The 22,747-nt window shown below is 53.2% G+C and overlaps 2 protein-coding genes across 6 annotated transcripts; both read left to right on the top strand.

Annotated features, from left to right (window-relative positions):
- On the top strand, positions 1 to 8,603 carry LOC308177243 (hemicentin-1-like). 2 transcript variants are annotated; one of them, XM_080554149.1, is made up of 11 exons: positions 1 to 411; positions 548 to 602; positions 2,327 to 2,671; positions 3,610 to 3,879; positions 4,477 to 4,593; positions 5,129 to 5,230; positions 5,699 to 5,821; positions 5,948 to 6,040; positions 6,249 to 6,341; positions 6,556 to 6,613; positions 7,374 to 8,603. In XM_080554149.1, the coding sequence occupies exons 2-11, from the start codon at positions 548 to 550 to the stop codon at positions 7,432 to 7,434; spliced, it is 1,317 nt and encodes a 438-aa protein (XP_080410275.1). In that variant the 5' UTR covers positions 1 to 411; the 3' UTR covers positions 7,435 to 8,603. The 2 variants fall into 2 exon arrangements, with proteins under 2 accessions (XP_080410275.1, XP_080410276.1); XM_080554150.1 differs by lacking the exons at positions 1 to 411; positions 548 to 602 and adding an exon at positions 739 to 845.
- Positions 8,604 to 9,700: 1,097 nt separating this feature from the next.
- Positions 9,701 to 22,682, top strand: LOC308177244 (uncharacterized protein). 4 transcript variants are annotated; one of them, XM_080554152.1, is made up of 13 exons: positions 9,701 to 9,837; positions 10,256 to 10,431; positions 11,021 to 11,147; positions 14,012 to 14,066; positions 14,778 to 14,891; positions 15,415 to 15,753; positions 17,665 to 17,934; positions 18,307 to 18,423; positions 19,494 to 19,595; positions 19,810 to 19,935; positions 20,161 to 20,253; positions 20,604 to 20,696; positions 21,370 to 22,682. In XM_080554152.1, exons 5-13 carry the CDS (start codon positions 14,876 to 14,878, stop codon positions 21,522 to 21,524), a joined length of 1,311 nt encoding a protein of 436 aa, XP_080410278.1. In that variant the 5' UTR covers positions 9,701 to 9,837; positions 10,256 to 10,431; positions 11,021 to 11,147; positions 14,012 to 14,066; positions 14,778 to 14,875; the 3' UTR covers positions 21,525 to 22,682. The 4 variants fall into 4 exon arrangements, with proteins under 4 accessions (XP_080410278.1, XP_080410279.1, XP_080410277.1 ...); XM_080554153.1 differs by having other exon boundaries at positions 9,777 to 10,431; positions 11,057 to 11,147; XM_080554151.1 differs by having other exon boundaries at positions 9,777 to 10,431.
- The last annotated feature ends 65 nt before the right edge of the window (positions 22,683 to 22,747 follow it).

Below are 22,747 nucleotides of genomic sequence, written 5' to 3'. Positions count from 1 at the left end.
TGAGGCCCTCTCCCAGGGGCAGGATGGAAGATGCTTGAGCTGCAAGAAAGGGATGGGGTTGGATCTTTGGCCTCAGGGCATGGAAACAAAATGGGACATCACCTGGAATTTATATTGCTTCCGGCATGGACATAGGAAACTCCTCCTAGGAGAGAAGTCGGATGGGTTCTTCTCCCTGGGTTGTCCTGGCCATCAGGCACTGCATTTCTTGTGGTGGGGCCGCTTCTGGGGTGCGGCGCTGCTCTGCCCAGCTGCAGCCTGGCTCCTCGGAACGCAGTGCCACTCCTCCCCGCAGGAACAGCAGCAGCTTCGTGGCACGCTGGGGCGGGAGCGGCTGCTGCCAGCAGAAAACCTCCCAGGAAAGAGGAGAAGAGGCAGCAGGAACAGAGAGGAGCGATCAGCAGGGAAACGGTGAGCCTGGAGCCAGCCCACCCTCGGCACTACCCTCCTGAGCATCAGGAATTCAGCCCCCTGCAAGCAACAACCTGACTTACAATCATCATTACCTTTAAAATACAGAATTTTTTGAGCCTTTTCTCCTTGGCAGATGCAGCTGCACCATCCCATAGAGCTGCTGGGGACCAGCTGGATGTTCCTGGCAGGTAAATTAGGAGATGATGCCATCCAGCAGGCTCGGGGCTGGATTCTCACCTGGTGCAAACCAGCAGAGGTCTCAGCAGAGATTTGCAATTGGGCGTGGGGATTGCTGTTCCACGTGGATTAGGCTTTTTAAATGGGACAAATTGTTTGTCCTGTGGGGAAGGGCATCTCTGATCCACTGTCTAAAGGCAGAGGAGGTAGAAGCAACTCAGAAGCATGGTACTGAGAATAAACATCCTCTGCAGGTAGGTTCATCTGAGACCATTATATGTAATAACACAGAATTTATTGCAGTTATGGAAATAATCTCACTGTGGTCTTTATAAAAGCACTGGCTGGCTTGAAGCACAAATGTACAAAGATTTTCAGGGTGAACATCTGAAATGGAAAATAAACCTGTTAAGGTATATACACTGTTTTCCAGATGCCACGGTGTCAGGGAGTGCTGAGCATCTACAGGAGGAGCTTTGGGTATTGCAGGTGTACAAAGATGCTTGTAATGAAATATTTTCTCTTATTTTGTACTGACGGTACCATGGAAAGTGTATTCTTCTAGAGAAAGGAAATTTTTCAATTGTAAGCTTGTTTCTTCTCCTTGCAGACATCTTTCACAATTTGGGGGGCACAAAAATAAGAACCGGTGGCTGTTTCTAAACGTTGCTAGCCCGAGATGTGAAGAGCCGTCAGGAGGGCTTGGTTTGTTTGCATTCTTACGCCTAACGCCTATCCTTGCGCTGCCAAATCACTGCGAGAGATTACCGGCCGGGGCCGAGGGACAGTTCTCAGGAGGTTTGCAGACAGCAGGCGGCAGCGTGGTGCACGCCGGCAGCTGCCCGTGGGGCAGGAGCGGTGGCGAGAAGGGAGGGCGCTGAGCCTGCGCTGCCGGCTGGGGCTCCTGCTGCTGGCCCCGGCCCCGAGCATCTCCCACGGACGCTCAGGGTCAGCCTGGCAGCCCCGGCGGGGAGAGGACCTCGGGCAGAAATCCCGGCTTCTCCATCAGGAGAGGCACAGGGACTCCTGTCGTGCTGGGACTGCCACCGGCGATTCATTGGCTCTGCGCCTGGGTAGATAAATACCCTGTATTTCGTGGCTGCCTTTCTTTCTAAGTAAACAATTACCCTTCCTTTCATTTCCTCTGCCTAAGCTGGCTCCTTCCTCTAAACTCTTTGCCCTCACCTTTTTGCTCGTTTGTTTTTAAAGAATCCGCTTTACAGGCTGGGATTTTAGCAGTGATTTCTGCCTGACTTTCCCTGAAAACTCTTTTTTTCCACTCGGGGCCGGGCGCTGTGACCACTCGCAGTCCTTGGAGTGTCGCTTAGAGCCCAAGCCATGACAAAGCCATAAACTGCCACGCATTTGGGGGAAGCAGCTCCATCCTGCGCAGATGTTCACAGGTAGATGTTCTCAGCTCCAAACAAGACCAGGAGCTGGGCTGAGGTGCTTGGGAAGCCCTTTCTAGGCACAGACTGGGAGGGAAGGCCACCCCCCCCCCCCCCAAAACTCGAGCAGAAGTGCTCTCAGCCCTGCAGCCAGACTTCTTGAATCACACCTACCAGCTCAGGATGGGATGTCTCACTGCCTGGTGACGTGATGGTTGATGGCAGTGCTTTGTGAGACGTGACGACCAAGCTGTCCAGGTGCCTCCTGCGTGCCCTTGGCACAGCTTCTCCCAAGACTTGCTCCATCTCCCTGCCTTGTCTTCTCTCTGTCTTCTTCTGCCGTCCAGGGCTGCTGGTGCCTTTGCAACAGGCTGTGGAAGCAGAGGGAGCCCTGCAGAGAAGAGTGGTGGTGGTGGGATCCTCGGTGCTGCTTGCTGGGCCAGCTGATGCTGTGCACATCCACTCCGCGCAGTGGGAGTACCTCAATGGCACCGTCTCCCGCGCCATCGTGCAGTACAATGAGGGGCCGCACAATGTGGCCATCCACCCACACTACATGGGACGAGCCCTTTTCCATCCATCCAATGGATCTCTCCTCCTGGAGGACCTACAGGAAAGCGACAGTGGCATCTACAAAGTGACCTTCAACCTGGCAGAAAGGGAGAGCCTGAAGATCTTGCTGGATGTCCTCAGTAAGTGGTGGGCACGGGAGGGAGGCGTGGGGTGATGGATACAAGCAGAGTAATGTTTCTTGACTGTATATGGACAGACCGTCAGCCAAGCCAAAGGGTTTGGAGAAAGGATTTGGGCTAAGTCTCATGGGCTGATCATGAGGATCTTGGACCAGCCATGGATGGAGACATCGCAAGGGGGACTTGGGGAAGAGCCTCCTGGAGACCTCTGGGTGACCACCGGGTCTGGTGGTGCTGCCCAGAGAGACCTCCTAGAGCATCTGGCTGTGACAAAGGGCCGGACTCCATCCTAGAAGGTCCCTTCCATCCCTTGTTTTCTGCTTTCAGTGGAAGGACGGAGGGACCGGTGGGATTGTGTCCATTGCTAACTCTGCAGCATCTTTAGCAAGGGGTTCTGGCAGGACTAATGGAGCGAAGCCCAGCAGGGTGCTCTTTATGGAGAAGTCACCAAAAACCTCCCCCTCAGACCATACTGGCTGAGCAGCTGTTTGCCATTTGCAGGCGCCAGCCGCTGTTGCAGAGATAAGAGCACATTTTAAACAACACACAAGCTCCTCCTGCTGCTCTTGCCAATTCCCTTAATTTGCTCTTGGGATTTCCTTCCTAATAAGGCTGTGATCATGATGCTACCGCAGCTCCTCACCATTCTTTTTTCCTTTCTGCTACACAGAAATCTGCCTGGGGACTGCCTCTCTTTCCTCTTCTTCTTTATTTTTTTTTCATATATTAAATGCTCTGTAATAACTCAAATGCAATAAAAACAATGACTCAGCTAGGAAAAATAAATAAATACCAGAAAGCACAGCAGCTCCCAGCAGCGCAGGACCTTCCGGAGAAGGGCACCTGTGATTGCATCCTTGCAGACTCAAGGATGCTGTGGTGAAAACTGCTCCAGCTCATATCTGAGAGAAGTGCTGGTGTTTCTGTCCTCTTTCCAGAGCCTGTGTCTCGCCCTCAGCTCTGGAGCAGTGGCCTGGTGGCCAAGGCCACCGGTGAGGTGCTCTGTGAGGTGGTGGAGGGCAGGGTGGACACCATCACCTGGAAGAAGGACGGGCAGGCGCTTCCCCAGGGCAGAGGTTTCTACGTCTCCGGCAACCTCAGCATTCTGCACCTGAGGGCGGTGAAGAAGTCGGACTGCGGCTCCTACTCCTGCAATGCCAGCAACGGGATAAGCTGGCAGGAGACCTCCCTGAACGTCACTGTTGCAGGTGGTCACAAAAACGGCAGCTCAAGTGGTGCTTCCCCTGGGCCCAGAGAGAGATGGGGAGATGCTGCTCCCCAGCTCCCAGCACTCATCCTGCTCTCCACCCTTCCCCAGCATCCCTGAGTGGTTTCAACCCCTTCTTCTTCCTCCATGCCCAAAGGCCTGGCCGCCCTCCCGTGAGGCGGTGGCCAACACGTGCCATTGAGTGGAGCTCCCCATCGCAGGATGATCAGCAGCACCTCCCAGTGTCCCATCGCACCTCTGCCTGCCCCCAAGTCATGGTTCTTGGCGGGATGGGCAGAAGGAGGTTGGCCATTCCCTCTTGGAGGAGGTCCCAAGGCCTGGCTGGCCATCCCAGCCCTTGGCAAGGCGATGGTGGGCAGGATGTGGGCAGAGGGTGGTGGGCAGGGTGCCTGTGGGCAGCACACATCCCGGCGCGGATGTTTCATGGACCAGAGCCTCTAGCAGAGGCACTGATCCACCAGCTGGCAAGCAAAGCAAACCCATCGCAGCGATGGGGGAGCTCCGTGGCTCAGCAGAGCCATCCACGCTGGTCCTGTCGGTGGCCTCATTCCCAGAGCCATGAGTTGTTTTTTTCCAGGTCTCTCTCCTCCCCTGAAGGATGTGCTGAGGATTGCAGTGGTCGCCGTGGTCTTTGCTGCTGTCTCAGGATGGGGATTAATTTTTCCTGTCTGCCAGTCCGAAAAGCTACGAATAAGTGAGTCCACAGTGAGGGGCAGCCGAACCCCCAATTCCCGTACCCAGTGGGGCAGAGCGAGGAGCGATGCTGCCAGAAGAGCCGGTAACTGGCTCGTTCCCCTTCCAGCTGCCTGAACATCTCACCTTCTCCTCGTCTGGCAGGTCTTTTAAGAGTAACGAGAGAAACCTTCCTTGGTGGATTTTCTTTTTAAGGGAGAAAACTGTTTTTGCTCTGTTTTCTGGCTAGGTTAAAGCCTGGCATTTCCTACACATTTTTGCTCAGAGGATTGAAATGACTGAGTGACACTCGTAAAAATGAAGCATCTCAAAGCATTATTTTTATGAGAAGGCTCCATTTTAATGAAGTCTTTAGCACATGCTGTGCCGTGGGCACAGAGCCCCTCCCAGCTCCCCTCCCTCCGGAGCAGGTCAACCCCTCCATGCCCCAGACAGGGACCCCCCAATGCTGTGTCCCACCCAGGGGAGGGCTGGGGGCTGGCACGGGATACCCCGGGGGGACACGGATGTCACCTCGCACTGCTCTGGGTGTCTAGGGGGGGAGCTGTGGCGGTGGCTCAGCGCCTACACCTGCGGGCTGGTGTGCGTCTCCTCCATCCTGGCTGGCACTGCCGGGCTCCTCTGGATGCGAGAAGAAGGTACGGGGCGTTTTGGGGGCGGTGCGGTGCGGGCCCCTCTCCTTTCCCCCATGCAGGGTGCAGCATGCAAGAGCAATCCTTGCTGTGCAAGACACATGGGGTGGAGACCTTACGGGGGACGAACATCCCTGTGTGGGTTGGAGAGGACGGCAGTGCTCCATAGAAGGAACGGACCCATCTGGGGCGATAGGTGGTTTCCCCGTTGTGATCTCAGCTTGTCATGGACAACCCAATGGGTTAGGCACCCATCCGCACCATTGATGTAGTTACTCCCCTTTACAGAAAGCCCTTTCCCAGGAGTAATTGCAGAAGGGCACTTAAAATGATTAAGGGATGGAGCAGCTGCTTGCAGGGAGAGACTGAAAAGGCTGGAGGGGTGGGAAAGGGAAACGATGGAGCTTTACAAAATCCTGAAGGTGGTAGGCAAGTGGAAGAAGTGATGCTCAGCCCTGATCTGTTTTCTTTCAGGCCCATCCATTGCCATCATATTGCCAGAGATTGTCCTTCTGTACGTGATTGTGGTCACCTTCCTGGTGGCCGCCAACGTGACCTTCCAGCCTACAAAGCTCATCCAGCTCAAAAGCACAACAGGTGAGCTGTTCAAGGATGGCAGGGATGGAGATAAATAAAAAACAGGTGTGGGGGGGTGTTCTTTTGTACAAAATCTCATCCTTCGTGCACATGCTGACGTCTCTGTGTCCTCTTTCCCATGGCCAGCACAGCGCACGATGGGCTATGCGGCTCCCGGCGGGGTGCTCTTGGTGGTGCTGACGAGCAGCTTCCACATAAAGAACATCCACCATCGGCACGGTGAGAAGTTTCTCTGCAATAGCCCTTCCACTTGGCCATCCGGAGCTGGAGCCACTCAAAGAAAATGCAACCGATTGCTTTTTTTCAGGAAAATTTTACTTTTTTTTTTTTTAATAAGTTTGCACATGTTCACAGTGGCAACCTGTCTTTCTCTTTTCTTTTCCTTCTGACTGAGTTTTCTTCTGCTTTTTCGCCTGTCTGACCGCAGAGGACGGCTGCACGGCGTTTGTGGACGTGACTGCCCTTGCGGTGAGCACGGCAGCAGTATCAGCCCTCCCCCTCCTCGCCATCTTCCTCTGCTGTAAGTGTCCCCTCTTCCGCTTCCCTTGCCACGTATGCGATCTAGCACCAATGTGAACTACACACAACTTGGCTTTCTCTGCTTTAGAGAAGAGCTCACAGCCCCTCTGGTGACCGTTTCCCTTCCCCATTTGAGCCCCGGATGCCATCCCCCAAAATGCTGTGCCTCGCAGGTGCTTTGCCCAGAGCCCGCGAGCAGACTTGTCTTTTCGCAGATCACACCACACAGGGGTGGCAGAATGAACGTGACTCTGGCTGTGCCGACAAGGAAAGGTAGAGCCTTCTTTCGCCTTTTTCCGTATAAATTCACACCATCTTGGTGTGAAAAGAGTGAGATATGAAAATTATCCTATGTCTTAAGTCATAGACCCCAAGAAAGGTGCAGCCCAGCTCTGCCCTCACAGCCCCTGATTTTACGCAGGATTTGGAGTAGGATGCTCCAATGGGGTCCATGCTTAAGCACCTGCTCAAATCTCTCCACAAATGTGTCACTCGTGGCCTCAACTTGAAGATTAAACCTTAGTTCCTGCTGGTTTCCTCCACGCCCTTTGTATTTTGCTGGTGCTGTGGATGCACTGGGATAAAGCCCCCAGTGCCCGTCCTGCTCATCACAGCCTCAGTCAGCATCTCTGTGCCCCAGCCAAAACCATCCCGGGCTGGTGGAACAAGTGTTAGACCTATCTGTAGGGGTCTTGTTGGGTTTTGGGGCCATGCAGGGGTGGGTGAGAAGAGAGGCCACCACAGCTCACGCCTCTGCCTGGTGTGGGGCAGGTCGGGACTGGTGGACCAGACCTTTGGCTCCACTGATGTTCAGCACATGGGATTACAGCATGGTTTGGGTTGGAAGGGACACTTAGGGACCATCCAGTCCATCCCCCTGCCATGGGCACGGACATCTCTCACTAGATCAGGTTGCTCAGAGCCCCGTCCAACCCAATTTTGAACACCTCCAGTGATGGGGCATCCACAGCTTCTCTGGGCAGCCTGTTCCAGTGCCTCACCACCCTGACTGTGAAAAATTTCTTCCCTGCAGGTCCTTCAGGTCCTTTGAAATGTCCCTGCCCATCAGCAAGGATCCTGTTCCAACCTGCTAGACATTGGGGGTGTTTCACACTTGGCTGACTCAACCCAATTTCTCCCCAACGCTGAGTTTCAGTAGGTCTGAGCCTTCAATGTACTGATGATAAACAGCAAATAAATTAATCATTTCTGCCTTTTTTTTAAATTCAGTGCAGCACTGGAGGGTCCAAATGCACATTTTCTCTTTTATTTTCCTCTTTAAAACCAGGACACAGGGTAGAGAAGTGCCTTTAAGAACAGTTACAAGTGTCTCTCTCACTAGTTCATTGTGTCAATGAGGATGCGGCTGTGTGTGCAGTTAACCAAATGTACCCACCCCACCCCTTCCTTCCGCTGTGTGAGGCCACACTCAACTGCTCGCTCCCCATGTGCAGGTGATTTCAATGTGCTTTGGAAGGGGAGGTCAGGCTGCTTTTCCCCACATCCACAGCTCTGTGCCCTCCCTGCCCACCCCCGATGCTCTTTGCAGATGGGACAGCATCTCCAAGGACCACTGTCCCCACCAGCAGCAGCACCCACGCCTGCAGAGACCTTGGCGTGCTTCTGAAGCTATTTGCTTAAATGCAAATCCCTCTGCAGAATTCCCCCTGTCACTGGGTGTTGACAGTAGCTACTCTGTTCTCTGATGGGTTTTTCTGCCCAGGATGAAAAATGTGAGGTGTTTTTTGGGGGGGGCATCATGGAGGCCAGGGTTTGGGTGTTGCCTATGGTCCTGCCTGTGATGCAGGGCTGGGGAAGGGGAGGGCTTACTCCAGACAGTGAACAGGAATCTGGATCCTCGCCAATGCCTTGTTGTTTTCCTGCTTTTCCCCTCTGATTATTGCATCAGCTTCAGCAGGAACCATATTTCCTTCCTCCAAACACAACCTGGGACGAGCATGCAACTGAACATAAGCAATTAAATAAGATGGAGACACGAGAAAAATACACACTAAATACACGCTAAAATACACACTAAAATACACACTAAAATCAAAAGTGGAGGTTAGATGCTGAGCATTGTAGGGTTCCCCCCTACAGCTAAGCAGTGATGCTGGGCTGGTTTTAGATACTAGGACACAGAAACTGCAATGTGAGATCTCTCAGACTGAGTCTTCAGATCTCAGAATGTTTAAGGAGCGTTAAACTGAGAGGCCACAGAGGTCATTATGGCCTCAGCTAATTGCACAAAGCAAGGTAACTCATGAACTTAGCAAATGTTGAAAGGGCTTTTAGGCAAGATGCCCCTATCCCACCAGGATGCCAATGCGATATTCAGCTTTTTGCTGGTACTTGAGAGCGGCCTCTGCTCTACCAGATTGCAGCTGTTTCAGGGTTAATAATTCACCCATTTCTACGGCTTTTTAAAGTTTGGCTTTCAGTGCCCCCCTCCTCCAAGTATTCTTGCAAAGGTAGCTGGGCCCTTGCAGTTATGCACGTGGGAAACCTCAGGGCTGGCCAAGGGGAGGCAAACACAAATCACACCGGTGATGAGGCCTCACTGCCCTTTATGAGGATGATTTTCTCCACGTGAAAACCAAGGTAACAAGATCTGGTTGTTCATGGATGGTAGTACCTTCTCCAGAGGGCATGGGCCATGTTTGCTTATCTCCCAGCCTTCTGTCACACTTTCTGGTTGCCCTGGTGCCTGTGGGCTCCTGAATTATTTATTCACTTTGTGTTTGCTTAGCTTTTGTTAGCAGTCTTTTGTTTCTCTGCAATACCATTTAGATAATTGTTGGACAACACTGGCCCCAGAATTGACCCCCGGGATGCACCGGTAGTGACCGGCCTCCAGCTGGACATTGTGCTGCTGCTCCTAACCCAGCTGCTCAGCCGGTTTTCAGCCCACCCCTCTGCCCACTTACCAGCCCCTGCTTGGTCAGCTTGTCTGTGAGGATGCTAGGAGAGATGGTGTCGTACGTGCAGCTTGCCCAGCGCCATGAGGACAGGCAGAGTGTACTGAGTGAGGTCCCTTGGAACGGGTTGGGCTGGAGATATTTCCCAGAGCCAGAACTTCTCTCGTGGGGCAGGAAGCCAAAGGTCCAGGTCCCCACGGGGGTGGGCACATCGGTCAGAGCGAGCATCTCGGTGCGTGGCAGAGAAGCTGCTGCTTCCCAGTGCTTAGCAAGAGGGGGAGCGTGGGGGGAGCCGGGGCTGAGCCGAAACCTGTACACGGCAGCTCTCAGGACCTCCTGCCACCATGGAGCTGGCTTTGGACAACATTGGTGTATTGGCTTTATGTGGCAAGGTTTTGGTAGCAGGGGGGCTGCCAACCGAGTGATGCTGATTGTGCCTCGGAGAGAGCAGACTTCAGAAAAGAAAAAAAAAAAAAAAGTGTGAAGTTGCTGTGAAGAAGCAACTGCTGTGAACAACTGCTGAAAACAGCAGCTGGGGAGAGGAAGGAGGAACATAGAAACAGCCCTGCAGCCCCCAAGGTGAGTGCAGCAGGAGGGCAGGAGGTGCCCCAGGCACGCAGCTGCAGTTCCCCTGTGGCCTGTGGAGAGGCCCCTGGGGGAGCAGGCTGTCCCCCTGCACCCATGGGTCCCACATGGAGCAGATCTCCACGCTGCAGCCCGTGGAGAGGAGCCCACGCAGGTGCAGGGGATCTGGGGGAGCTGCTGCCCATGGGGTACCCATGTTGGAGCAGTTTGCTCCTGACGGGTGGACCCTGTGCTACAGACCCGTGTTTGGAGCAGCTCCTGGGGAGCTGCATCCCATGGGAAGCCCATGCAGGATCAGTTCCAGCAGAACGCATCTTGTTGGAGGAACTCCGTGCTGGAGCAGGAGGAAAAAGTGACTTTGTCAGCAGAGAAATCGTTTTTTCACTATTTTTGTTCTCCCTGCACTTCCGAGGACGGGGAGGAAGAGAGCAGCGTGCTGAATCAGAGCTGGTGCTAGGACAGCTGTGCTGGGGCTCCACAGAACGGGTTAATTTTTTTTTTGCTGGGAGGCTGGAGCAAGGCTGCAGGGAAGGCACAGTCCTCCAGGAGTGCACTGCTGCTGCTTTAGGAGAAGAACAACAGGGCGAGGTGAGTACAGGGTCAGGAATGCACAAAGGGGTCGGGCTGGTGGGGTTGGGGGCAGGAAGATGGGGACAGAGCGATGGGGACAGAGGAACAGTTACGGGGATGGGGACAGGGACAGAGCGATGGCGACTGGGATAAAGCCAGGGGGATGGAGCCATGGGGACAGAGGGGCCCCCCTGCTTTCCCCTAGGGCTGCAGCTGCTCTCCCCCACAGGGTACTGGGGTCTGCTCCCCCAGCTCAGCTTCCCCTCCTATCCAGCCCCATAAATATCAAATAAACACTCATAGGCAGTAAGCACTGTGTGGAGTTCAGAGCTCATAAACATCCCGTCTGTCCCCACTCAGCCCATTCCTGTGTTTTTCCATGGCTCCAGCATCTTGCAAGGCTTTACACTTAACTCGGAGGTTAATGTAAAAGTTAATCCTCCTGACCACCATTGCTGGGTTCCCCCTTGCCTCCACCACCATGGGTGGGGATGTGAGAAGCCTCCTCACCCCAGATATGTTCATCATTGGGCTTAGGGCTGAAATTTTGCCTTAAACTTTCCTGAAATATTTTTTCCTTTTTGCTCACTCTCGCTTTTGTTTTGAGCACAAACTGCAAGACTAAAAATAATTTGCATGCCAGTTTGCGTTAGCTGCGAAGAGCCATGCTCCTCTACAGCTGTCCTGCCATTTTTAGAAGACAAAGCAAGATTTTTCCTTCTGCTTAATTACCGGTGAGTAGCATTTTTTCTGCTTTTCACCAGTTTTGGTAGTCCTTTTTGCTCTGTGAGACAGGGAGAGCTGAGCTACACCTCTCTCACAACAGGGATTCGTATTTGCTAACTGGATGTTTAATCTGAAGCTGTGGGATGATTTGCATCTTTTTTGATGTCAGGAGAGTCCAATAGATCATTCCAGATAATTCATTTTGCAGTGAGGTCTTTATATATGAGCTGTCAACAAGAAGAAATATTTGCCTGCTGTGTATCTGCCCCATCCTGATAAGCACACCTGAAAGCACCAGCTTGTACCATGTGCTGTGGGAAAATACCTGTGGTCCTGAGTGTGGGAGCTGAATTTGCACATTCCTGCTATTTCTTCCCATTATGAGGCCTTTTTCTTCCCTGTTTGAGGCCCCTGGCGAGGGCTGATAATGACCGACTCCTTCTGCTCCATGCCCATCCCCTGTGCTTGCCCTGCACAGCTGCTACAAAGGAATAACACAAGGGCTCACAGCAGTGAGGGGCCCACGAGCAATGCTGGGCGAAGCTGGCTGCAGACAATCCTGCTTTTGTCAGTCCACACAGGAATTTTTTTGTTTTTGAGGTCTGAAGCTGCGTGCGAGCCGCCTAAGCTGGGGGAAAGCGTTTCCTTTTCCTAAGGGCTGTGCTGGCTCCCCAGCCAGCATAGAAAGAGCCCGGGCTGGTGTGGCTCCTCTGGCACAAATAGCATTGCTATTTGTGGGGGTGGCTGCTGGTAGTGTAGCCCTGACCCCCGTAAGGGGCTCTTTTCAACAGCTGACATGCAGCTCATCCCTGCAAAAGGCTGGATAAGCGCTGCTGATGCATCTCCCGGGGCTGATGAGCTGGAAGCAGATGGCTTACAAAGAACTCTGTGAAACACCAGCAGGCTAGTGTGCTTCTGCTTCATTTTTTTCCCCATGACTGTTTTGTAGAAATGAAAGACAAGACACAGAAGAGATGCTAGTTATAGTCCTAAGTCTATCTATCTTCATGAGCCTGGCCCCCCTTTTCTGTGTTCTAGCTAAACTTCTTGAAATATCTGCCCTCATCAAAAGTCTCTGTGTTTGCAATTGCCTCTCATGCCACAAATATGTGTGGGAGGTGAGTTCATGTGTCTCACTGAGATACAACGGCCTATGTGATTGCCGTTACGCTTGACCAAGTGCCTGACTTATGTAGGCATTTCCTTCCTAGGGCTCTTCCCCATTTCCCCAGGTTTCTGAGGAAGGAGATTTTATCTGCTGGAGGAGGGATTCATCTTTCAAAAGAACAGCAGCAAAGTGCACAAGAGCTGCATTGCACGCCCTTCTTCCAAATTTTCCTTACTCTCCATCACCTGGGGATCCTCAGTGCGTCTCCATGGGCACAGGGAGAGCTGGGAGGGACTCCAGCCCCCAGCAGGAAAATCGGGCATTTCCATGCGGGTTGGGATGTGCCTGGAAAAAGGAAATTCTCCATCTATGAATGGTGCCAGCTTCCTACACAGCCATTGTTCTTACATCCTTAAAATAGTTGCATACGCCATAAAACAAAATATCTTTCCCATTTTCCTGTCAAAACCCACAACTGTTTCTTGCCCAAACTTTGGAGGATACCAGAGAAAAACAGCCAAAAAGTGGCTGATCATGGCACCAGCATGAGGAATAAGCAGGAGGAGTTAGAAATCCGTGTTCAGTCGGGAGATTATGACCTGGTGGCAATTACAGAGACATGGTGGGACAGCTCACAAGGCTGGGCTGCGGCCATGGACGGGTATGTCCTGCTCAGGAAAGGCAGGCCAGCACGGCGAGGTGGCGGAGTTGCTCTTCACGTGAGAGAGCAACTACATTGTGTTGAGTTCTGCCCAGGGGCGGATGAGGAGAGAGTTGAGAGTCTGTGGGTGAGAATTAAGGGGCAGGCTGGCGTGGGGGATGGTGTTGTGGGTGTCTGTTACAGGCCACCAGATCAGGATGAGGAAGGTGACGAGGCCTCCATTTTCTAACGGCTGTGCTGGCTCCCCAGCCAGCATAGGAAGACCCCGGGCTGGTGTTGCTCCTCTGGCACAAATAGTGTTCCTGTTTCTGGGGTGGCTGCTGGTAGTGTAGCCCTGGCCCCCGTAAGGAATCTCTGTGTTTGCAACTGCCTCTCATGGTAGAGTTCAGGATCTCATGTGGCAGGAACAGAGTTAGTGTTCAAGGACTGCTTCTTCTGAGCTCAGGATCAGAGTATCCCAACAGGTAGGAAGCCAGGAAAGAGAGCCAGGAGACCTGCATGGTTAAACGGGGAACTGCTGGGCAAACTGAAGTGGAAGAGGAGAGTCTACAGATCATGGAAGGAGGGGCTGGCCACTTGGGAGGAATATAAGGCTGTTGTCAGAGGATGTAGGGAGGCAACTAGGAAAGCTCAGGCCTCCCTAGAATTAAACATTGCGAGAGGGGTCAAGGACAACAGAAAGGGCTTCTGCAAGTACATTGTGGATAAAACTAACACTAGAGGCAATGTAGGCCCACTGATGAATGAGGTGGATGCCCTGGTGACAGAAGATGAAGAGGAGAAAGAGACACAAAACTGGGAGGAGTGGCTGACATGCCGAAAGGCTGTGCTGCCATCCAGTGAGACCTGGCAGGGAGAAATTTAATGAAATATAATGAGGGGAAGTCCTGCATCTCTGAAACCGCATTTCTCAAAATCCTTTTAGGAGGGCAGAAGCCAGGCCATCAGCTCCATCACAGGGGTGAACACAATATGGCTGGCCTGTTTCCTCTTCCCTTGGGTTTTGGCTGCTCTTGGGGTGAGGATGCTGGGTTGGGCATCTGCTTGGAGTGATCCAGAAGCAGCTCCATGGTTGAAATGGCTTTTGCCTTCTTTTCCTTCAGATGCTGCTCTGATGTTTGCAGGGGTCCATGGAAGCCAGCTGGATGCTGCCAGGAGGTAATGTCTCTCTGGAGTGGGCCCATCCTCCAGCACAGGTTCTCGTCTCTGCATGAGAAGCTCCTTTCCGACCAGCCTCAGGCTGTCTCTAAAACAGACCATGTCACTAAAACAGACCATCTTGACCTCTTCTGGTCCCAGCTGAGACTCTAATTACAGGACGGTGAAATACCTTTGCCAAAAATATCAGCTCCTCCCCCGTCATCTTTGCTCCAGGCCTTTGCAAAACCCAGCAGTAAATTCGGTCCCTGTCATCCAGCCAATGATTGCATCTGAGCTCTGCAAGCCAGCTTCGAGCAGTGTTCCACCCCATTGAAAAATGTGCTAGGCGCAGACAGTTTGTTCTTGTGATCGGTTGCACAAAGGGGAGGGAAAGGGCATGTGATTGGGGTTTTCCAAGTCACCACGATGACGGATATGGCAGATGCAGAGCCTGCAGCCACACAAGTGCTCAAGAGCTAAATCTTCTCTTGTGGGGAGTGAGGGAGTGAGCTCAACCAGAGGAGACGAAGTGTTTCTGTACAGGCAGGGGCATGGCCGTCATGGGCAGCGGCTCTACAAATGGGTGTTGAAGGGACGAGGCAGAGCTGTAGCACTGCAAAGCTGCGGTGCAGGAAGGGCTGCAGAAAGCACCAGCACTGCTGCCTCTGCTGCCTTCGGCTGGCAGTGCGTGGGAAGTGCTGATGGTGCTTTTCACGGTGTCGTTCACAGGCTGGTCCATCACTGCTAGAGCGACCCTCCTGAGAGCGCGTTGCTGCAGAAGGAGCTCAACCCTCGTGCCGGTTTGAAAGCACCTGCGGGTCTTTGCCATGTCCTTCGCAGGCTGTGAGTGTGAGAGGGGACCTGTCCTTGGGCTGGGTACCACCGCGCAGCCCTGCTGCTCCAGCAGACCTGGGAGAGGTGGAGAGCGGGCACCTGCAGCATTTCCACGCTCTCTTGCACCTCTGTGCTGCAGAAGGGCTGGTCGAGGCGTGAGCATCCTGGCAGGTGCCTCCCAGTGCTGCAGCATCACCGTGCCTGGGTACCACCAGGTTCAGGTGCTGAGGGAACTGGGTGAGGTCCAGGGGTGAACGCTGAACGTGGTCCCACTGAGCAGCTCCTGACATGCAGAAGCCCCCAAGGAGCCCTGATTCCTGTTGTTTTCATTCCAAAAAGCAAGGAAATATTTGAACCAGCTAAGAAGCATTTTTATAACATGCCCATGATGTTATGATATCAGACATGTGCACAGTGGGTTTCAAGAAGTCAGTTGGGGCCTTTCCAAGAAGAGCATAAGAGGAGATTAATTTGTCCTTTGGCTTTTGCTTTGAACTAACCCACCCTGCTCTGGCTTCTCTCCTGTTTCCAGACCTGCTGCTGCTTTTGAAGGGGTCCTGTCTTGCAGCAGAAATGACACTAATACTGGCAGAGGAAGGATCCTCTGTCATGATGCATGCACCGGCTATCAAGAATGTGAACTTCACCGAGTGGGAATACATAAGAGACAGCACCCCCCAATTCATCCTGCAGTACTATGCAGACTCACAGTTAATAACCATTTACCCAGCTTACAAAGACAGAGTGGTTTTCTACCAAAACAATGGCTCCTTTGTCCTGCAGAAGCTGCGAGAGATGGACAGTGGCGTCTATAAAGCAACAGTTGACTTGATGCAGGACAAAGCAAGAAAGACCTCTCTTAGAGTGATCAGTAAGTCAAAATAGGTTGAAAGGATGTTTTTCTCTGACCATCAGTAGGATTTGCCATCAGTAGGACAGACGGGTCCACAGGTATGCCTCCCCCTAAGTGGACTAGAGGAAAACTTTCTGGTTTCATTACTGCCTTGAACGACATGGACTGGAGACCCCAGAATAATTGCTGGGAAATGTTATAGTGTATTCTGAGAATTAATGTGGCTGTGGGTTGAGCTCTGGGTCGGGAATCCAGGCTGCTCAGTGCCTCCATCCTGGAGCGATGGAGATGGGGGGCACCTTCTGCCCTAACATGTATCTGCTTGCTTCACCACGAGCAGCTGCTCACAGGAGGCGAATGTCAGAAAATGCCCTCCAGAGACAGGATTTCTCACTCAGGCTTTGCAGTCTCTCCCTTCACACCGGCATTGCCTTCCCCTGCCTCTGCACTTCCCTGAAGGACAAACAGAAACGAGAGCTCGCCCTGGTTTGCAGTGCCCTTTCCTGGAGCTCAGCAGCACTGCGGGCCCTCTCCTCTGTGCTCTGGTCCATCTGGGGTTTGACCAGTTTAAATGCAGGCAACAGTGGAGTCCTACTTTAGATCCGATGAACCACAGAATCACAGAATGGTTTGGGTTGGAAGGGACCTTACAGCCCACCTGGTTCCAAACCCCTGCCATGGGCAGGGACCCCTCCCACCAGCCCAGGATGCCCAAAGTGCCATCCAACCTGGCCTTGGGCATCTCCAGGGATGGGGCACCCACAGCTTGTCTTGGCCGCCTGTGTCAGTGCCTCACCACCCTCATAGTAAAGATTTTTTTCTTTATATCTAATCTAAACCTACCCTTTTTAGTTTAAAGCCCTCACCCCTTGTCCTGTCACTCCACTCCCTGACAAAGAGTCCCTCCCCAGCTGTCCTGTAGCCCGCTTTAGGTACTGGAAGGCTGTTAAAAAGTCCCCCCAGAGCCTTCTCTTCTCCAGGCTGAACACCCCCAACTCCCTCAGCCTGTCTCCATAGCAGAGGTGCTCCAGCCCCTTGATTGTCTCTATTGTGGCCCTCCTCTGGACTCTTCTAACACGTCCACGTCCTTGTGCTGGGGCCCCAGAGCTGAGCGCAGGGCTCCAGGTGGGGTCTGACGAGAGCAGAGCAGAGGGGGACAATCCCCTCCCTCACCCTGCTGGCAACGCTGCAGTCGGTGCAGCCCAGCACACGGTTGGCTTTCTAGGCTGCAAGCGCACGTTGTTGGCTCATGTCGAGCTTTTCATCCACCAACACCCCCAGGTCCTTCTCCTCAGGGCTGCTCTCCATCCATTCCCCACCCAGCCTGTGTTTGTGCTTGGGATTGCTCCGGCCCAGATGCAGGACCTTGCACTTGGCCTTGCTGAACCTGATGAGGTTGCACAGGCCCAGCTCTCAGCCCTGCCCAGTTCCTTCTGGATGGCCATGACCCCCTTCCCTCCAGCGTGTTGACTGCACCTTGCTGCTCTTTGGCTGAACATCAGGACTCCTTTGACCTCCCCCCACCCCACTGCTTGTGGGAGAACCTTTCTCCTCTTGGAAGTGTCCATAAAGTCCCCATCATCACTTCCCAGCATAATCCCAACGTGCAGCTCTTTCTGGTCGGTGTCCATGGCCCCAGGGTGCCATGCCTGAGCTCCAGGGGCTGGCGCTGCCCACCCCTGGGGAGGTACCGTGGCTTAACGGCAGCGGCTGGGACATCGGCTTTGAGCTTGGTGGATGTTGCCTTGCTCCTGCACTTTCTCCCCTTCCAGACTCAACCGAGGCATTGAGCTGAGGTGCGAATGAGAAGGGGAGGTGCTGCTCACCCCTCATGGGGCTTGCCGTTCTTGCATCTCATCCGGGGCAGGCTCTAAGGTGGGAGGAGAGGCAATCCCAGGCAGTGCTGCCATGTCGCTCTCTGCTTTCCAGAGCCCTTGCCCCAGCCCAAGCTCCTGAGCAGCTCAAACCTGGCCGGTTCACTCATCAACCTGACCTGCATGCTGCCACAAGGAACGGTGGCTGATGTCTCCTGGAAGAAGGACGGACATCCCCTTCCTCCCGAAAAGTGCTGTCGGCTCACTTGGAAGACCACCATGCTGCAGATAAGGAAGGTAGAGAAGTCGGATTGCGGCTCCTACTCCTGCATAATCAACAACTCCGTAAGCTGGAAGGAGGCAGCCCTCAACCTGACCGTGACAGGTTAGCATTGCCCTGCCGGGGTGGGTCCGGTGCTTTGCCACCTTGTCACACCAGCCCTGAGCCCACAGGTACCTGGATGAGACCCCCAGCAGCTCTGCTGTGGTCCTGTAGCTGGCAGATGTATTGTTCGTTGGCTGTCACCTCACTTGGACCTGCAGCCTTTGTGCATTTAGGTGCCAGCTCAAGCCCGCTCTGTCTTCTCCATCTCTAGCAGGTCTGGGCACCAGCACTTTGTCTCTGAGACCCTCACAGGTTTCAGCTGCCTCTCGTGGGATCTGCCATGCAAGGAAAACCAGTAATCCTTTAGGGTTTTGAGCTTGTTGCAGTCTCCTGGGATAGCCGCTCCATGTTGTGGGGTTGTCCTCCATGCAGGTCTTGCACCTCCTGCCCGTGCTGCACAGATGATGACCGCTGCTGCGCTGGTGCTCGCTGCCATCTCTGTCGTCCTCTTCGTTATCCGGATCTGTCAGCTGGGGAAGCACAAACTCGGTGAGTGCCCACGCCTGAGCTCCTCTCTCCATGCCGTGGGGAGGGCAGAGAGCGAGGCAAGCCCCTTCCCTCCTAACTCACCATGGTAGTTGGAGGAACCTTGCTCGGTGTTCATGGAGTTCATGCATTTCTTCTTACACTTCTGTGGCTTGAACAGAAGATAAAATTTCCTAGCAGCACTAATCCCAAATGGCCTTGTGAGAAATTGGGCCACCCAAAGGTATCATGGTATGAGGCATAGGAGATGTTTCCTGGGGAGAAATAAAAAGGGCAGGACACAAAGAGCTTCCTGCGTGGAGGTGCTGAGCGCTGACCAAGGGCCACGTGGCATTGGGTTTGGCAACCAAGCACACTGGTGTTTGGGTCAGGATGGTGCAAACTGCTGTGCACCCACACCCAGGCTTACGGGTTAATGTGGGTGCTTCTGTAGCAAGATGATGGTTAGCAGAAAGGAGACCATAAGACCTAGCCAACAGCAAGTCCTCCCACACGGCCTTGGTAGCCTTCTAATGTGCTCTTCTACCCACCAAGAACAATCCCCAGAGCAACAGAAACCATCTGGAGAACAGAGGTAAAACCCGACAGCAGGTAGGAAGGTTCTCCCACATGGATTCGTATCCCACTGCTAGCACTGGAGACATGCATTGGGTCTTGCCTTTGGGGTAATCTCTGCTGAGGAGCTCTACAAGCCTGATGCTTGTGGCAAGAGCTTGTGCCATCTGGGCTCTTCCCCTCAAAATGCAGTTTCCAGAAGAAATCCAGTGTGTGTTGGGTGGGCAGAATTGTATTAACGTGTCAAACTAGATGAAACTGGTGTCTTGGCCAGCTCAGAGCAAGTCCAAAACTGGCTGGCATCTCATGGTTCCTCTTCAAGTCTTTAAGCCCTTTGGAAGCCCACCAAAAGCCTTTGAAGTCCACCAGGTTTTGTCTTTGAGGTTTCTACATCTCGGGAATTTGATTCTTTACAAGGGAAACCTGTGCTTGGCGTTCACCATCCTTTCGCACGTTGCACCCTGGATCCCTTGGTCAGGTACCGAGCCCTAACTCAAATGTATTTGCCTTTTGCCCAGGAAAGGAAGCATGGGAATGGTTAATGATGACCATCCTAGGGCTGCTGTGCACCTCTTCTCTCCTCCTGTTTGCTGCCTCTGTCATCTGGATGCAGGAAGACGGTAGGATTCATTTAAACTGAGTTGCTCTTCATTCCTCTGGTGTCTTATCTTTGACGACACCAAAGACCTCCAGGTCTCTCCAGCAGCATCGTTGTCTGATGTAGTGCTGTTTGGTTTGGAGAAATCAATGTCAGGGTTCGCTGCTCTGTAGTGTCTGCCTCGGCCAGGAGAAGCTTTTCCATCTCACCTCCTTGTTTAATTCTGCTCCCCACAGGTCATTCCGCTGCCTTCATCCTGCTCGGGCTTTTCCTCGTGGCTGTGATCGTGGCCACGGCACTGACAGCGGTGGCGATGGCGCCGTGCAGACCAGCAGTGCTCACACACTTCAGGTCCAAAGGCTGTGAGTTGCTGTCGGTGGCCTAAACCTCTGGCGCAAAAGGCCTGATGAGAGCCTGGGAGCAAACTCCGCAGGTTGTCACTCCAGGAGGGACCAGGCCCTGCCGTGGTGCGAGTCCGTGCGCATGGCCCGAGCCTTGCTCACCACTGAGGCCCCCCTCCTCCACGTGCCAGCCTGCCCTCCTCTCCCATTTCTCTCCCATCCACCAGAACTTCTCCCCTCTCCCAGGGCACCGTGTCATCCTGTGCATTACAGCCACGACGCTGGTAGTCAACCTGCTGTTCACCAGCCTCCTGCTCCGCAGCTTCCATCAGCTCCACGGTAATGGGTGGCCGGGTCGGCACCGCGTGTGCCCTTGCTCGCCTTCCTTCTGGGGAGGGGTGGGGTGTTCAGGGCGGGACTGGCCTCACCCAGGGCAGAGAAAGTCCTTAGGTGGCTTTGCAGGCTGGTCCTGCAGGAAGGGTGGCTCTAGTTGATGCAGTCGTGGCAAGCCTCATGCTTAGCCAGGAGGTCACAGCAGAGCAAGGTTTGCCCCTGGAGCTCCACAGCGTGAAACACCAGGATGCTCCTCCCCGCCCCAGGGGAAGCCTCTGAATGACCTTCATGTTCTGTAGATGTTCAAGGGGGGCAGGAGAGCAACCACTGACAAGTTCTCACTGTCTCCTTGGCAGAGCGGGGCTGCTCAGAGGCTGTCGATCTGACCATCGGCTTCATCATTCCTGCTGTGGCAGTCCTCCCCATACTGCTGCTCCTCTTCCCGTGTTGTAAGTAGCCCAGTGGTTTCCTTCCAGCCACACCAAGTAGCTGCTCCGTCACTGAGACCCCGCTCTCAGCTCCCACCCCCGGCATCAGGTCTTGAGAGAAGAGGCAAAGTGCCTCTGCTTCACCCAGGGATGCTCAAGGAGGTGTTTGTGGAAAACGAGTTTCTCCTCCCGAATGTGGAGGATGCTCTTTTGCTCTCCTCCTCACTCAGGGGACTTGGGCTGGTGCCCAGCTGGCCACTAACCTGAGCAGTAGTGAACCCACGGTGTGGCTCGCCGGCTCCCCAGAAACGCGTGCACAGCCTTCAGCATCACCTCCAGGAACGGGTGCGGAGAAGGCTCCATGACGTGTTGAGGAGGAGGCTGGAAGGGGACCCCCTGCTTTCCCAGGGTGTGCAGAACATTTGGGAATCTGAAATACAAGAAATATTGCACTAACCTACCAATGGCTGGTACGTTAGAGATGCAGGGGCTTGCAGGCAAGGTGGGTGTCCATCTCTGTGCTGCCCTCTGGCTCTCCATCCAGAACAGAGATCTGGTTTTGGAAAGAGAGGGGTTTGGCCACGGGAAAGCCTCCAAAACCCATTCTTCCCTGCAGTCGCATTTTCACATGTCCCGGTGAAGCTCAGGGCGGCCTTGGAAACGCAGGAGCCGATGCCCTCTCCTTCATTTTCAGTTTACAGGAATAAGCGGGAGAAGCAGCAGCAGCCGGACACCCAGGAGGCCACCCACAGCTTAGAGGCCACGTCCACCTCGGTGACTCACTGCCCACTTCAGGTGTCTCCTTCTCCGGTTGCTGCAGATCCTCATAATGTAACAATGAATATTTAATACTCACCGGGAAGCATCCATCTGCCTTCCTGCAGAACGGCACGGGCAGCTTTGTCACCACCCGGGGGGGTGCCATCAAAAGAACCAGTCACTGGAAAATCTGGTACATTCCTCTTAGGCCAGTCCAGAAACGTAACGAATGCCAAAGTGGATACTGGACAATTTTGAGTCTTAAGGATGCTTTGTAATACATCTAGGTTAGATTGCTACTCTTTTGTAAGTGAGCTTCCCGTGGTTCCCGACCGCTCACCTCCTGTCCTGCAGATCGGTGATGGGTGCTCGAGATCCTTTCCTTTTCCTCCAACTATGGTTGGGTTGGGCATTGCCACCAGAATGGACTGCTACAGCCTCACTTGTTGTGCCCCGCGTTGGGCACCATGTGTGGTGACCGAGTGCACGGATGCTTACTGTGGTCAAGTAAGAGTCTCTATTGCAACCCGGCTAGGCTCCTTTTACACACTTTCCTTCCAGAGGTTTTCCTTCCACAAAACCCTCCAGCCCCCCTTTACAGTCCTTTGATCCTTGTATTTCTCAGGCTCTTACCTTACCGCAGCCTCCTGTTCCCGTGCCGGGTTTTGGTCACACTTCGTTACTTTCCTGTTTCCTGGGCCTCGTGGCAGTCCTTGCTCTTATCTCCTCTTGTTATTTATGTATCCCCCACATGTCTCTTGTCTTCAGAACTCCCTTCCTGGATTTTCATGAGCCTTACCCACATTTCTAATTAAACCTACTTTTTCTACGTTTCCCACAATTTATCCATATACGTTGCTAATTAAACCTACATTTTCTGTATGATTACATATCCCCCACTGGTCTACCTTTTTGCAGTTGCCCTTTCCTGGGCCTTGACCATTATTGCTGTTGGCACCCTCTCCTCTTCTGATTTTTTATTTACAAATATATATGTTTTGTTTTTCTATATATATATTCTGATTTTTTATATATATTTAAAAGGACCTGTGACCTAGTCTGAGCTGATTTCCCTTGCACAGGCTCTTAACTGACCTTGTGGTCACGCCACAGCTGTCATTGGTTTCCATCCTTTGTGGACTGTAGTGTTTTAGGTTGAGCTGAAGGTCCTTTTTGGTCCCCCTGGTATCAGCTGAGAAACATGTTCATACATGAAAAATAAATAAATAAATAAATAAACAAAAGAAATCCTACCTTAGGTCACCTTTTTCCTCGCTTTGCTAGAGCCGCTCCAAGAAAAGGATTTCATTTGG

The sequence above is a fragment of the Anser brachyrhynchus genome (assembly GCF_964034855.1).
Source record: "Anser brachyrhynchus genome assembly, chromosome: 13".
NCBI lineage: Eukaryota > Metazoa > Chordata > Aves > Anseriformes > Anatidae > Anser > Anser brachyrhynchus.
This window is presented reverse-complemented; position numbering and strand designations above follow the sequence as displayed.

Excerpts from the sequence above, each read along its gene's own strand:
- LOC308177243 (XM_080554149.1), top strand. The coding sequence starts at position 548 with ATGCAGCTGCACCATCCCATAGAGCTGCTGGGGACCAGCTGGATGTTC. Across the intron at positions 5,822-5,947 it reads CCAGCTCAAAAGCACAACAG|CACAGCGCACGATGGGCTAT; the intron begins GTGAGCTGTTCA and ends TCCCATGGCCAG. Across the intron at positions 6,342-6,555 it reads CCTCGCCATCTTCCTCTGCT|ATCACACCACACAGGGGTGG; the intron begins GTAAGTGTCCCC and ends GTCTTTTCGCAG.
- LOC308177244 (XM_080554152.1), top strand. Across the intron at positions 19,596-19,809 it reads CATCTGGATGCAGGAAGACG|GTCATTCCGCTGCCTTCATC; the intron begins GTAGGATTCATT and ends TGCTCCCCACAG. Across the intron at positions 20,697-21,369 it reads GCTGCTCCTCTTCCCGTGTT|TTTACAGGAATAAGCGGGAG; the intron begins GTAAGTAGCCCA and ends CTTCATTTTCAG.